This window comes from Xiphias gladius, chromosome 2 (genome assembly GCF_016859285.1).
Source record: "Xiphias gladius isolate SHS-SW01 ecotype Sanya breed wild chromosome 2, ASM1685928v1, whole genome shotgun sequence".
NCBI lineage: Eukaryota > Metazoa > Chordata > Actinopteri > Istiophoriformes > Xiphiidae > Xiphias > Xiphias gladius.
Window position 1 is genome coordinate 7174579 of NC_053401.1, and position 15010 is coordinate 7189588.

The 15010-nt window shown below is 39.9% G+C and overlaps 1 protein-coding gene across 6 annotated transcripts in view; it reads left to right on the top strand.

Annotated features, from left to right (window-relative positions):
* The window catches only part of anks1b (ankyrin repeat and sterile alpha motif domain containing 1B), a 230817-nt gene that overhangs the window by 147087 nt on the left and 68720 nt on the right, over positions 1-15010 (top strand). For all 6 annotated transcript variants that reach the window (XM_040141493.1, XM_040141449.1, XM_040141456.1 and 3 more), the window contains exon 13: positions 1115-1301. In XM_040141493.1, the coding sequence (XP_039997427.1) occupies positions 1115-1301 (187 nt within the window). The remainder of the gene's footprint in view (positions 1-1114; positions 1302-15010) is intronic.

Genomic DNA, 15010 nt, shown 5'->3' on the forward strand with positions numbered 1-15010 from the left:
TCCATCCTTCTCTGTTTTTCATCATTGCACCACTTCTGCATGTTACATAAACCATGTTGACATCTATGCTTTATTACATCACGACATGTTACAGTGTCAAAATATGAGTCTAAAATTTGGAGTCGTGTACAGAGGTGCAGATACACTCGCAAACATTCCCTGGAGACTTACATTGGGATTAGAGTGCAAAATATTTTTACGATTTGAGGCGATCATTGGTCCGTATACTCATAAATTCTTGCCGTGACGTGGCAGATGACATGTTGGACCTCGACTAGTGATAGCTAGTCACGCTACGTTGGATAAAAAGAGAAAATTTGCACTCGAGTCTCATTGTCCTTCCTGATGCCCCATGTTTTTTCGGGTTGGGTCATTATCTGGCTGATAATGTTTGGTTTGATGCTTGCATTACCCTACCCATAGTCTCCGATCCCCACAAGGCTTACCTTGTAGGGATAAGCCTTTTTTTGTCCAAACATGTGATGGGTCCACATAATGTGTCTGTGTAAACAGGTTTTTTGTCCCCACAGTCTGATTGATGCACAGTACAGCAAGTGCACACGCTCGCCATCTTTCTAGAAAAGTAGTCCAATTATGCCAAACAGTAAAGGTGCAGAACAACACCATACAACAACATAATCTATTGGACAAACCTAAATAAAGAAAAGATGAAAACAGTGTGTCAATCAGTGTGTCAGTTGAAAACTTGATTTTAACAATAAAGGGACTTGATCACTGTTAGACAAGAATGACAAGGAAGAATTAAATAAGAGTAATTAGCATTTATCATAATGGAACATAATGAGCAAAACAAAAATGTGTTATTGTTTTCTATTGTTACTGCATTGTTATGGTTTATTTGGGGTGTTTCAGATTGGAGTCCAAAATTTGGTGCCTATAAAACATCGTTAAAGCGACCAAAACATTTCCTTTTGTGTGACTATCTATATTTTAATTTCACGTATTAAAAGTAAAAGCAAAAAACAAAAATGGATAAAGCGACAAAACAGTCAGTTACATAAGAGAGGATATAGTAGTGTAGTTTAGTAAGCACTACAAAAAAGTTTTCATCTCTCTAACTATTGTCCTTTTCTTCTTCCTGCCTCGAATCCAGCCCAAGCAGCGCACCTCTCTGTCCTCGTCCCTGGACGTCCAGAGGCCGGTCAACCACAGCTGTGAGCCCAGTGAGGTGAGCTCATCCCTGGGCTACGCCAGCTTCAGCACCAGCCCCCCTGCCAGCCCTCCCCTCAGCCCCAACCAGGAAGACTCTGCAGGCTCCAACGACGACTGTCAGCTCACGGGTAAGACTCATGAAACAGACGGGAGGCCGGGAGATCAATTAGTGTTAAAAGCTGTCTCTTAGCCAGAAGTCATAGTGAGCATTGGCCCTGGTGGCATACACTCTGTCCTGACCTCTGACCTCCCCATGGAGGAGGATCAGCAGAAACACAAGTACCTCCTCAAGGGGAATATCACAATATGAAGACTCTTGCTATCAGGTCTCCTGACTTTGTCTGCTCTTACAGCCTTTGGTGTTTATGTAGTGGCAGGAAACAAAGCAATTAAACCGAGGGCTTGTATTTATAGTTGCTGTCATTCAAGACAGAGATATTTGGAGTTAAAATGGATGTGTAGTCTATTATAAGGCTGCAACTAAATGTTAATTTCATTATTGATTAATCTAATATTTTCGTGATTAATCATTTTGTCTATACAATCCCAGAAAATAGTGAAAAATTACCATCGCAATTTCAAGAAACCCAAGGTTACATAATAAATCCAAAGACATTCTGCTTAATATCATAGAGGACTAAGAAAAGCAGCAAATATTCTCATTTTAAAAGTTAGAATTTGTGATTTTTTTTCCCTTAAAATGTGGATTAAATGATTAAGCCATCAAAATACTTTTCCGTCAAACAACTAATTGAATAATTGACTAATCGTTTCAGCTCTAGTTTGTTGTGTGAATTTACTAAATCCTATGCATATTACTGCTAACTGCAGGGATTAAAGTCCTCTGTCGCTACAGCGGTTTTCAGTCAGTTGGATTCCAGAGAGGCCATCTATGAGCGAGGGGAGGCGGGTGTCACAGCACTTAAGAATCGCGCTACCAGGTAATTCAGGTTAGCTAGCATGGATGCGCTTTTACTGAAAGAAGGCTTCGAGGTACCGAGATCTATAAAACTTTCAAAAATGGTTTTGGAAAGGGTTTTTTTGCCAAAACCGTTTCGCAGATTCAAGCCCATCTCCCCTAATGCATGAAGCACACACTTACTCTGAAAGTCACTATATTGAATGCCTGTATAATACCTTTGGCCTTGTGCGTTCATTTATTTACATTTTAGTGATGGTCATAACACTACTCAGCCCATCTTTTTTTTTTTTTTTCTCTGTGTGTGGAAGCTTCCTCCTTCATTCCGTCTTTGCTGCTTTAGTGCAGGTGGTGTTTAAATTCTTTCGGCCTTGGAACCAAATGAAACTTTAATCCTCCTGCGCTGGGTCCAGGGAAATTGAAATCATATTTCTGCTCCCGTCATACTGGTGACCAGAGCCAAGAGTCAAACACCTTAGAGGTTAAGAAGTACTGGACTCAGTCGGACTGTGGAAGGAGTGGAGAGCGCACTGAGCTGACAGCTGCGACATTTCTGTAGAAGGGAGAATTAGAGAGATGAATAAGAAGATGAAGAAATGAACACCTACAGAAATAGGTTGAAATAGGTCTTCTGGCAGGGTGTAACACTATTATCTGTGAGAATTGACTGTTCTAGATCAAATCTGTTAAGTCATAGTAAGCTGGCAAAGCTGATACCTCGGTGAAACAGTTTTGTTTTTTAGTTTTTTTGTGGTTCATTTCAACCTATTTAGGTATCGGGTAGGTATGTTTCGCAAACATTACAGCCTTGATGTATTGCCGATTTTTAGGCTAGTGTGCTAAATAGTGAATCCCACCTGTCTAGGCATCGAGGGACGTTGAAACAAGCATTAAGAGTTATTCTACAAAGGTTTTGACCTTTTTATGTAGTCATGTGGGTTTGAAAACCGTATGAGAGAAGATCATGTTTAATTAATGATGGGCCCCACTGGCGCGTCTGGCAATGTTGAAGAGGATCAGGTCACAAGGAGAATATTGCTGTTGAGTTAAAACATGTCAAACCATTCATGCCTCTTGTGTGGAGCAGTTCATAATCCAGCGGAGGAAGTTAAGTGACTGGTGCAACAAAGGCAGTAAGCCACGAGAGCGTCCTGGACTCTCCGCTCTCGACGTTCTCTGTACTGTCATGATGGATTGCTATTGCTCAACAGCATGAATTAACTTATCAAAGTTCACCAAGTTTGAACCTGCAAAGATTTACACCGCCTGCACAAGTGAATTCACCAATTGCGGCGATTGCGTTGAAATGGGTTGATATTCCCTGTGATATATAACCCTTGTAAATGCTAGTGTGACCTGGCCTCACCAAGTACATTGATAATCTATTACTTTTAAATACCAAATGCAGTTGCTGTTAAGATTTAGTTTTGAAAAGGGATAATTTGAAAGGTACTTTGAGGTGAAAATAATTTTCAACATGTATATTAGTCTCAAGTCTGTTTGACTAGAAATTGTGATGGAAACAAACTCCTCAGGGGAGAAACTATAACGGATATCCTAAAAACCAGGCTTCAAGCCATCAGCAAAGGATGCTCTGTTAATCCTGTGGGGAGTCCCTTTTAATGTCAGACCAGATGAAACACTGTTAGTTTCATTTAATGACGCCCCCCCCCGCTCACTTTAAAAGTTGCTCCCCCAAAAGGAATATTCCATGGAATCAAAGAGGTGTTTTCTCATAAGAATCTCAGAATGAATGCAATTAAGTCTTAAATCTGCGTGAAAAACACAAATTCCAGTACTTTAATTTTGTTCACATAAAAAGTATCATAAATATTAAATAATGCAAACATGTTTACTATTCACATGTATTTATAATTATAATTTGTCAACAATTTGACAAATGTTCCTTTATCATGAACCCTAACCAACTAATAACTAGCAAGAGTCCCTGTGCACCCCCCTTTTGCCTAGATTTTATGCTCACATTTAGAAATATCTTTCTGACTTGGTACTGAACTAGATAATAGTTGTCACACAATTGTATGTATTATCAAAAATTCTTAAATTTAATCGTATTATAGAAGTTTTTATACTTCACTGGAACACTGCAAAGGGAACTGGGGTTTGGGAACCACTGGCTTACTGCTTGATTTGGTCTTGACCCCTTATTTCCTATGCTTCATTTCCTAGTCACTCGCTTCTTGTGTTACCATAGCAATGAAATTCCTTGGTGTAATGGCGAAGTGGCGGCCTTGGTGATAGTTAGCTGGTGACGTGGTCGTGGATACTTGATTCTCTCACCTGGGTTTCAGTCCAACTGTCCCTCACACCCGCTGCCATCCGGCATCGACAGAGGAGGCACAGCAGAGGAAGTGGACCAGGCGGGAGGCATTTTCTGTGTGTGTGTGTGCGCGTGTGTTTCTGTGTGTGTGCGTGTGTTTTTGTGTGTGTGTGTGTCCGTTTCATCCAGGAGCAGATCAGAGACCCAGCTAGACTTTGATCCGTGTAGTGCCTCAAACGAAAAACACATTCATTACCAATCCACAGGTGCATGCACATACAGACACACACGGATGTAAAACTGAATGAGACATCTTCATCCTACTATCCCCAAGCGTTGCTTGTGTATTTATGTAACAAGAGTGTTTTATTTCCCTCTTGAACCTACATGGTGAGCCTTTGGTCTGACACTGATGTCTGATGTCTTCTGAGGACAAACACTGGGGGAGCAATTATCGATCACAGTGTTGAAAAGCTCTCATTTTTAGTTTGAACACATTATCCTCATCTCTCTTTATATATATTGAGAACAGATAATTTTTACAAAAACCTGAATTTGATGACATGCAGGAAGGCATTCATGCTTTATATTGAAAGTGGTGTTGATGATGATGGTTTTCACAGGACTGATTTATCAGTTGCTCAGTTTGATTGCACAGCTGCTGTGGCTCAGGTAGCGTGGGTCATCCAGCAATCACAGCATTGGCAGTTTGATCCCTAGATCCTCCTGTCCACACGTTGAAGTGTCCTTGGGTGAGACCCTGAACCCAGATTTGCTTCTGAGGGTCAGGCCAGCACCATGGTACAGTATATGAATAGGTGAATAAGAGGCAAATTGTAAACTCCTTTGGATAAAAGAGAGATATGAAACAGTTGCTCCTGAAATTCATTAATTGTGCAGCCAGTTATCGGATGATGACAATATTGTTTGGTGCCTCTTTTGGTTGATGTGACATGGATTTAGTTCTGAGCTCCAATGCAATGAATTTGATAAATCACTCATATTCTTTAAGCTTGGTTTCTCACAACAAACCTATTACAAACTAATTTATCATCTCCTTTTTTTTTAGTAGGGATTCGTAATATCAATCTTTGAGCTTTTAAATAAATAATTTGACAATTTGGGAAAAACACTTTATCACTTACTTGCCGAGAGTTAGACGAGACCGTTGGTGTCACTCTCATGTTTGCATGGTAAATATGAAACTACAGCCAGCACCCAGTTAACTTAGCTAGCATAAATACTAGAAACGGGGGGAATCAGCTCGCCTGGCTCTTTCTTAAGGTAACTGATCCGCTTACACGCACCTCTAAAGCTCACTAACACGTTTCAGCTCGTGTGTAAAAACGACATTTTGGGGTTTTACAGGGTTTGTGTGCTGGGCTATTATTTGGCGGGGTGCAATAACTTTCTGCAGTCTTGACAGCTTCATGTTTACAACAAATAATAATAATAAAAAAGAATTATAAATAACCTATGTACTGTATTATACCTGATTAAACTATTCCTTTAAAGTTAAATTACTTATTTATTTGGTTGTTTAAGTCTTTGTAACTACAGTCTTTGGGTTTTGAAAGGAAATAAATTTTGATAAGCAGATTAAGCACTGGGTTCACATTTGAACAATCACTATTGAACACCAACACTAAAGGTAGGATGACAACATGAAATATAGTCACCGTATACTACCAATACCTGACAGTAAAAAAAAAAACTGACTTCTAAGACATTTGAAAAGTTCCCCAAAAAATTTGCTTGAGTAAAACATGGCTGTTGATGCAAAGACACTGCAGCCCGAGGCGCTGGAGAGATTGTCTTCTCTCATTAATGTAAATCTCTGCTGTAGAATGATTTACGGAGAGGGTATTGCCATAACAGGTCAAAAGCACATTTACATTAAAAAAAATTATAATGCACGCATAATGCCTTACCTGCCACACTTATAAAAACACATTATATAAGCACTCACAGCATATTATAGATTTATCTTATAATGTATTCTAAATTAGTGTACCTCTATTTGTTTCTCTCTCTCTCTCTCTCTCTCTCTCTTTCTCTGTATGTGTTTCTCCCTCGCTCTCCCTGCCTGAAACTCCAACATCAGCAATAGATTGGTGCCCATTCATATTTCCATTTAATGTTTTCTCTATTTTTTTCCCCTTCCTCCTTCTTCTGCTGCTACTCTGCTCATCCCTCCTGCTCTCTCTACTTATTAGCTTTATAAGGCCCATTGTGGGGTTGCCATGGTAACAAGTGGCTTACAGAGAGAGAGAGAGAGAGAGAGAGAGACGCATATATGTATGTGGGTACAGAAGGCAAAGAGTCACAGAATTCAAAGGATGCCAGTGAAAAAAGAGAGTGGGAGAGAGAATGAACGTCTAATGTTGCAGGGTTGGGGGGTGGGGTGGGGGGTGTCAGGAAAATGGAGAGAATGAAATGTGAGATTTCAGGGGGTTGGATTGAGAAATGAGGACAAGAAAGTGATGGGACCACTTTTTTTTTTTTCCTCTGCACACCATAAAAGGTCTTTTCTTCCTTCCGCTCCACATCTGTATCTCCTCTCCTTATTCCTCTCATTCTCTCCCTAAAAATCCTGAAGTGTTTCCCAACACCAACCTAACATTTAGACAATAAATCTCTGGCCCTGCAGCATAACATGCAGGTGTCAGCCACCTGCGTGGGCAGTCGGATAAAAAGGAGGCCTATTTATAACCGAATCCATCACTGGTGCTGCTGTTGATGCTACGGAACTACGGTTTACGTAATGTTGGACATCACTCGAGAAAATATTCCTTCATTGCCCTAGGTGCAGAGTGCCAATTGCAACGCGGTATTATTCAAAAGCAGTGCAACTGTTGACGCAGTTTTCTTCCATGAATTATGCAGTGGCCCCTGCGACGAGCCAGTAACAAACAGGCACAAATCTGCAGGTCTGTGTTTGTTCATCTGGAAGCTGTTTAGTTGTTGAAACACTTCACAGCTGTTTATGTACCCATTAATGTAAATACAAGCAGTTTTTGCTCATATGTACAAATACTATTGTAGATTACATATCGCACTCACTATTTTTTGTTATTTTTAATTTAATTTAAATGGAAATCCCAGTGTTTGTCAACCTTTGTCTTATTCTCATGTTTTTGGTCTCGATGACATTTAAAGCTGCAATAATTTTATTTCTGTACCAACAATGGGGCAAATGACGCCTTACTCCAGTCACCTTACTCTGATGTTTTCCTCAGCTTTACAGAGCGTTTTAGCATCTTTCAGCCCATTGTTTTGGTTTTATGACTTGCAACTTTACTGGTTAGGCTGACACCCATGGCTCTCATCTGCATTGTCATCAGCCACAGCAGGCAGCTGTTTTCAGCAAAAAAAGCCCTGAGAAACCCACTTAACACTACCGATCCAGCACCAAACAGCAGACAAATTTGATGACCAGCTGGTGAACATAGCGGAACATTTAGCAGCTAAAGAACTAACAATCTCTGTCAGGAGTTGGTGGAGAAACAGAGCTAAAAGAGAGTGAATATTGGACCTAAGTTCATCAGGTGGCCAGAAATATGACTCCAAATGAATTCTAATGTTGCTTCGTGTCAGTTGGATGTGTAAATCTGTAAATCTAAACTAAAGCCAGAGAGTAGCCCCAGGAAGTCCCTTTAGCTGTTGTCAGGAACTACACGAATCATTAGCCACAAATGGAGTCTGGCTTTTCACACTTGCCGCTACTTCTGTAGCACAGACACAAGCTAAGTCAGATTCAGTAAATCTAATCAGCAGCATTTGTGTGTATGTTTTGCATTACAGGCAGGAACAACTTACATACCTCCACTTAAAAAAATGCTGTTTCCCATGTATTTTCTGACATATAGGGCCAGTTTTTAATACTCTTTCTTCCAATTTATCATTAGAGTTCTCTCAGTCAGTTGTGGAAAAACGTCTACCTGCAAAACCAAGCTTCATACTTCAAATGCAAACAGCCACAGAGAGGCTGAGTGATCAATGAGCTCCAACAGCTGAGCCGTAAATGGCAAAGCAATCAACTGGTCTCTGTGTGTGTTAGTGTGGCACTGACTGAGTGTTTACTCGAAGGAGTTAAATTCATTAAACCGCTGTTGCTTAATTCAGTCCTTTGCTCTCTAATATCACGCGCTTTGTATCTAACATCAGCTCACAGCTACAAGCACACTCTTCTGGACAAATGCACAATGGGTCTGTCAGCCTGCTGTGCTTGATCATTAAGTCACCCTGAAAGTCAGCAGTGCCTTTATTTGCAGCCCTAATTTGATGCTCAAGCACACTCACGCACATACACACACACTCATGCACATACACACACACACATGCACATACACACATGCACATGGTTTTTCTTGATTTTTTTTTTTTTTCATCCAGTTGACACCTTAGCGCGGTCCTTTGCCATCTTTGTTTGTTATACACAAACAAATTTGAAGCCATTTCCTTTTTATGGGTCTGAGCCAGCATGAAACTTTGAGATAAACCTTCCATTTATTGGCCGCCAATATTAACATATGTAATCATAATCATAGCTTAACAGAAATGAGCATGTGTACATCATACAGTTTTTCTTTTTTTTTTTTTTCTCCCCATATTTTACTTTGAAGCAGAAAAAGAGCAGTGCCGTCTGCTGACTTGCTCTCCACTTACATAAAATGACAGGCATTTTCCCTGCTGTTCTACCCAGGTGCTGAATATGTTCCCCCCACCGTGTGGCAGATGGCAGATGTGATGAAATTATAGCTCTCCTCTTGCTACTTTTTCACTCGGGGGTGAGAGAGAATCAATCACGGATAAAAGCTTATGTCAAATTTGATCAGTGGAGGAGGAGGAGAATGGTAGATAACATTTAGCTGGTTTGTTGTGTATGCAGTTTTGTTATTGTGTAGTTGTGTACTTGTTGAAGGAAACTGATGTTTATGTAATCAATATTTGGTCCGGTATGTATTCAATAAAGCATATAGCTTATAGTTAGATAGAAATGGCACATTCTGTGTGGTTGCATACTGCACATGCATACAAGTTTATTAGGTACACCTATACAAATCAAATGCAATCCAGTGCAAATCCTTGAAATATATCCTATTTGTTTGTGAATCCAATAATATTAAAAAAATAAGTGCTGATTTAATTCTAGGTGCATTTTTGAGGCCATCGTCTGTGGTGTTATATACTGACAGTTGTTTCTAAATTTCTGTGTGTGTAAAAACTACTATAGAGCAGAATCAACGACTCCCTGATACAGGGTGGGTTCATAGTCTTGCACCCTCGGACATTCTCAGTCCTAGTAGTAAAGTGTCCTCAGAGGTTAATTAATAGCACAGTTTCATTAATGAGCGGGATGGTTTTGATCACACATACTATGTGCTTGCTGTGCCTCCACGCCAGCAACAGCCGTGGCCGGACGCATTATGTTTTTGGGTTGTCCATCCTTCCCGCTCTCGTGAACGCAACCTCAACAATGGGATTTTGTTGAGCAGATTTATATAGATGTGCGCACTGTTGAGGTTATAGTGGTTGATGGTGGTTACAGTTGTCTTAAGAGGTATTGATAAACCTCTTAAACAGACTCACATTACTCCCTAATCCATCCTCCTGCTGTATGAGATACCTTAGAGCTCAGTGGAGGATCTCAGGTTTTGATCCCAACACGGGTCCAGTGTCCCTGAGCAAAGCACGGAATTCCCACCTGCTTTGTTAGACTGCTTGCCTTTGAGCCTAGAATAAATATGACCTAATGGCAAACAAAACATTGCACCATAGTGGTACTAGTAGGCAAAAAGTCCACAGGGTACCTTTAATGGATTGTTTTACTATCCACTTATATTTACACCTTAAATAATGTCATACAGCAACCCTTTCTGATTTGATATTTTGGGGGCATCTAGGATACTTTCTACCTTGTTTGCTTCTTAAAAAAAATAGTCTGATTTTATGATTTGGTTTTACAGTTTTAATCCTCAGATTCCAGATTGGCCAGACCTGGAATCTCTGCCTCCATCTTGGTTAGTGGGCTGCAAAAACACTTGGGGACGATGATGGAAATATTGGTTACTGCGTTTGTATTCTTGAACAGTAAATGATGAAAAATTAGTTTATTTAAAACAAACCTACTGCTTTTTGTTTAGACTACATAGTTCATAAAAAATGTAAGTAAATTCCATTACATTGTTTTTTCCATATCATGTTTTGTTGCCCCTAAAACTGCTCAGTCCCAGACTAAAACTTCAGCCCATCTGTCTCTGAGTCTCCTCTTAGCTCCAAATATTTAGTAGATGTATTGCACTTTTTTTCAGAATAATATAGTGCTATTTGCAAATAAAGAAACATTTCATGTGAATAGTTGCAGTTAATATTTACAAAGGATTATACAGTATACGTGTGTAAGGTATGAACTTCAATATGTATATATTTACAGAATACATATAAACATGTTTTATATGCATAACATAGGGAGATAGCTCAGTTGTCTTCTAGATACATCTTAGCTATTTCCATGACAACTAAGGAAACTCCATCTGCTGAGGATCAACTTTGAGATGTGGTTGAAAACTAGAACTAACTAAAAGTTAGAAAGGTAGATCCGTTAGATAAAGTAGATCCGTCCACTGATTTTTATTTACTTACTTATTGTCAAACGTCTATTTCCAAGGCCAATGAGGTTCAACTAGAAAAAATCCAGTTACAAAATGCATTTATTTCAATTCCGAGAGTGTCAAATATAATTTCTTAAAATTTTAAAGTATATAATTGCAACAAAAAATCTTAACTCAGAGTAAATTTCATTGATGTTTTAATCCAGTCAAACCATGTCACTAATCTTTCTGACTTCATCAAGGTCAAGAGTCAGAACCTAGAATGTCAGTTATTTATAAAAGGTATATCAGCGATAAATAACACAAGCAAATATTTACAACAGTGATAATGAACCCTTTACAACCTGTTTTCAGCACGTAAGGAAAGGTTAAAACCGAGCTTGACAGCTCATTTTGCTTGAAGAAAGAACAGGAACAATCAATATGTCCCTTGACAGCAAGATACATTAAACCAGTGGTTCCTAACCAAGTCAAGGCTTGAAACCCCTTGAAAAACACTGTATCTACTTAGGAACCCTCATCACAGGTTGCATACTCTATGTGCATGAGCTGTGAGCAGTCTAACTGAAAAGTAATTTTTCCCTTTCTGGGCTGTCGCATTTGAATAAATTTTAAAGGGCTGAAGATGCCAAATCGTCCAGGATTTCTATCCAGGATTTGGGAAAGCGAATATTTGAGGTAACACATGAACAAACGATACAGCAAAAATACGGCATGTTTTGTTTTCTTTCATATCCTGTTAATCATCTCACAACAATTAAGATTTAACTTGTGATCCGTTGTGGGGTCTCAAACCTCCAGGCTGGAACAGCTCAAGCTTGAGCCTTACTTAAACAGTGGGTGGAAAGCTGGCATTTGCTGGGACTTATCACATCACATTTTGGGTATAATTGAAACCCAGTGCTACTTAGGAGTATTTTAGTGCCTTAAGCTAATGATTGCGACAGTTCATACAGCACTCGATGGGAGCATTCCTAAAGCTTTCCCGTGTGATTCATTGCTTTTCCTGTTGCCTTAACACTTTCTCAAATCAACAATCCAGACTTGAAATCATTTCCTGTCGTCGTCACGTGGTACTACGGTGCCCTCTCGATGGGGAATTTTTGTTAGCATAGCCTAGCACTAACCAAGCGATAGCTTGGCGCCTGAGGCTCGGGGGGCTGGTAATGATTTATCCGGGCCTTTGCCGCTTAGGAAATAGGACTCGGTCTTTAACCTTGGGAAAGACTGACAGCTTAGATATTACTCTGTAGTTTTTAATAACAGTCAGGGCCGCACCACAAGAGACTGAGCAATGAACACAGCGCTATCAGATGTTTGGATCATCCCCCAGCCCCTCACACTACCACACACACACACACACACAGGAATACATCAGAGTGTATGAGGGATAGCTTGTATTCTATTTATAGTGTTTGTGCGTCCGTCTGCTTACACGTGCTCACAGTTCATTTTAGTAATTTTCAACCAAAATGAGGGACACGATAAAGATGCAGTGAGATGAGTCTTATATACTGTCATATAATAGTTTGTGGCTGTAAAAGTTATTTGAATGGAACTTTAAGTCATTTCATGACCTTAAGTCTTTGTGAAAATCAATATTGAATGTGGTTTTATTAGGTTTTTGATACGATTTCCTCAAACTTTTTTGTAGAAACCCAGCCTCTAGTGGACCTTCAGTCCCTGCTACTATGTAGACTGACTGGCTTTACTACGACAGATCAAGCCTTATTCCCCTCCTCCCGGTTTCTCCTCCCACCCATTTGGGCGTACAGTACTCTATAACCTCCAACACTCCCGTGTCCCCACGCTTTCATTTCTCTGCCTCCTGCCCCCTCTTGTCATTCAATCTGTCATTCTGTCAGTCCTTTATTTCTCTAGCCACTTTTCACAAGTCTTCATTTGCTTCTCTGACTCTCTTTTTCTGCCTGTCATTCACTGTTACATTCTCCCCACACACCCCCTCACTTCACCTCAGCTTGCCTCTCCATAACCCATTTGCCTTCCACTTAAGTTCTGTTTTCCATTCAATCAGACAGCCTCCTAGACTTTCTCTCTCTCCTTTTTTCTCTCTCTGTATTTCAACGTTCACTTTCTTGACCTGTCCCTTGAGCTCCTTATTCCCCCGTTCCGCTCTTCTTCCTCCCTCCCTCCCTCATTGTCTTATATTGTCTTACTCTCTATCCTAACGACATCGACACATTTATTAACGAACAATTAAACACACCTTTAAATCTTGTCTTGCTGCATATGGGAAAGGAAAGGAAAATGTATTAAATTTTCTCTTACGGGGGATGCACATAGGATGCATGACATTTAGATACTGTGTGATGGATTTCATATAAAATAGAGATTCACTGTTCATCATACTGAAATTAGATCTTAATTGCTGTAAAGTGATTGCGGGCAAGAGAGTGAAAATCATTTTTGGAAGAATATTTATTTTACATGCCAATATGAGCTGGTTAAAGACCAAAGCTGTGTCCCAGTTCAATATACTACTAGTTCTAAGCAGATTTGAATAAGCTACAAAATGAACCATACTCAAAATAGTGATAATGCCCCCTGAAAAGAATAATTTTTATGAGTGTGCTGTTTCTTAAAACTATTGTCTCACGATGTAGTGCACCAAGGAAACGGAAGAGCCTCTCACAACTCCACAACATTGAACCGAATTACCGATGGTAGTGAGACAGCTGAAGTAAGATCGGATAAAAACGAGCATTAAAATAATCAGTATTGAATCTGAAATCAATCTGAATTCTCTTTAAGTTTAATAAGCAGCGGTGTTCCAAAGTCCAAGCTGGATTGACATTTGCACACGCACTGTATAAACCTTTTTCATGACAATATGACGTGTCGCAGCAGAAAAAGCACAGGTATAACTAATAATGTTAATTGTGCCTGCATTCCAGTTAGGTGTACAAGTTCCCCGGCCTTTGATATTGAGCATGCGAGCTGACAGCTGCTCACCGTCATGGCTTACAGGAGTCCCTGGAGTCCACGCCCTCTAGAACGACACACAGAACCGTTTTCTGACCTGACACCCCTGTTGACATGATTCGCGAGTTCTTTCCAAAGCTGTCACAAACAAAGGTTAGATTAGGTTTCAACACAAAAAAAGACTTGATCAGGTTTAGCGAAAGATCATTGGTTTGGGTTAAAATAATTACATTGTTAAAGAAGAAGAAGATTTCAGTCCTGGTCCATTTGGCGACACCTGTAGTTACTGGTGGTAAAAGCAAATGTCGTTTAATACTGAAGGTCACAGCAATAGTGCATTAGTGCGTTGTATAGTGCAATAATACTGTGTTGAGTATTATGGAGTCACTTTTTCAGTTTTAACACATTACACACTTGGAACCCGTTGAGAATTAGTACGTAGTGTGGAACTGCGACGCAGCTGCTGTATCTTAAATCGCTGGACAGCCATGACACCCCAGGAGTGATGAATTTATGTATTTTTCTATAGAGGGCTATATTGTTTAGGTACATTGAATAAAAGCTTCATTTCAGATCTGTTTCTTTCCCACCCACTCTCTTCTTCTCGGCCTGTCTTCCACTGATATGAGGGCGGTGGATGGATGTACACAACTGAGGATTTTGCCTCTGACGGTTTATCAACTTGAGGAAGTGATGACCTTACACATCCCTGCGTCGGTCAGTCAATAATATAAATTCATAAATCAGTCTCTGTCTATTGGGTGACATTTAGTGTTTATGACAACGAAGGACAGACAAATCGATCCTTAACTATTAAAGAGTTAATTCTATACCTGTGGGAAATAAGGTTAAAATTTCTCGTGGCACACACAATCGCATACATCACTGCAGTTGTTTGTCTGGATATGAACGCAACTTCTCCGAATACCAATCATTAGGGTGACCTGCTAGCGGCATTCTAATACGTGTGTGTGTGTGTTTGGAATAAAAATGTAGGTTATGCTGAATGATGCGGAAGCTGTTTCACGGTCTGATTCTTAGACATTTTCTGCATTTCAGCAGAAGCAGGGGGCTGAGTTA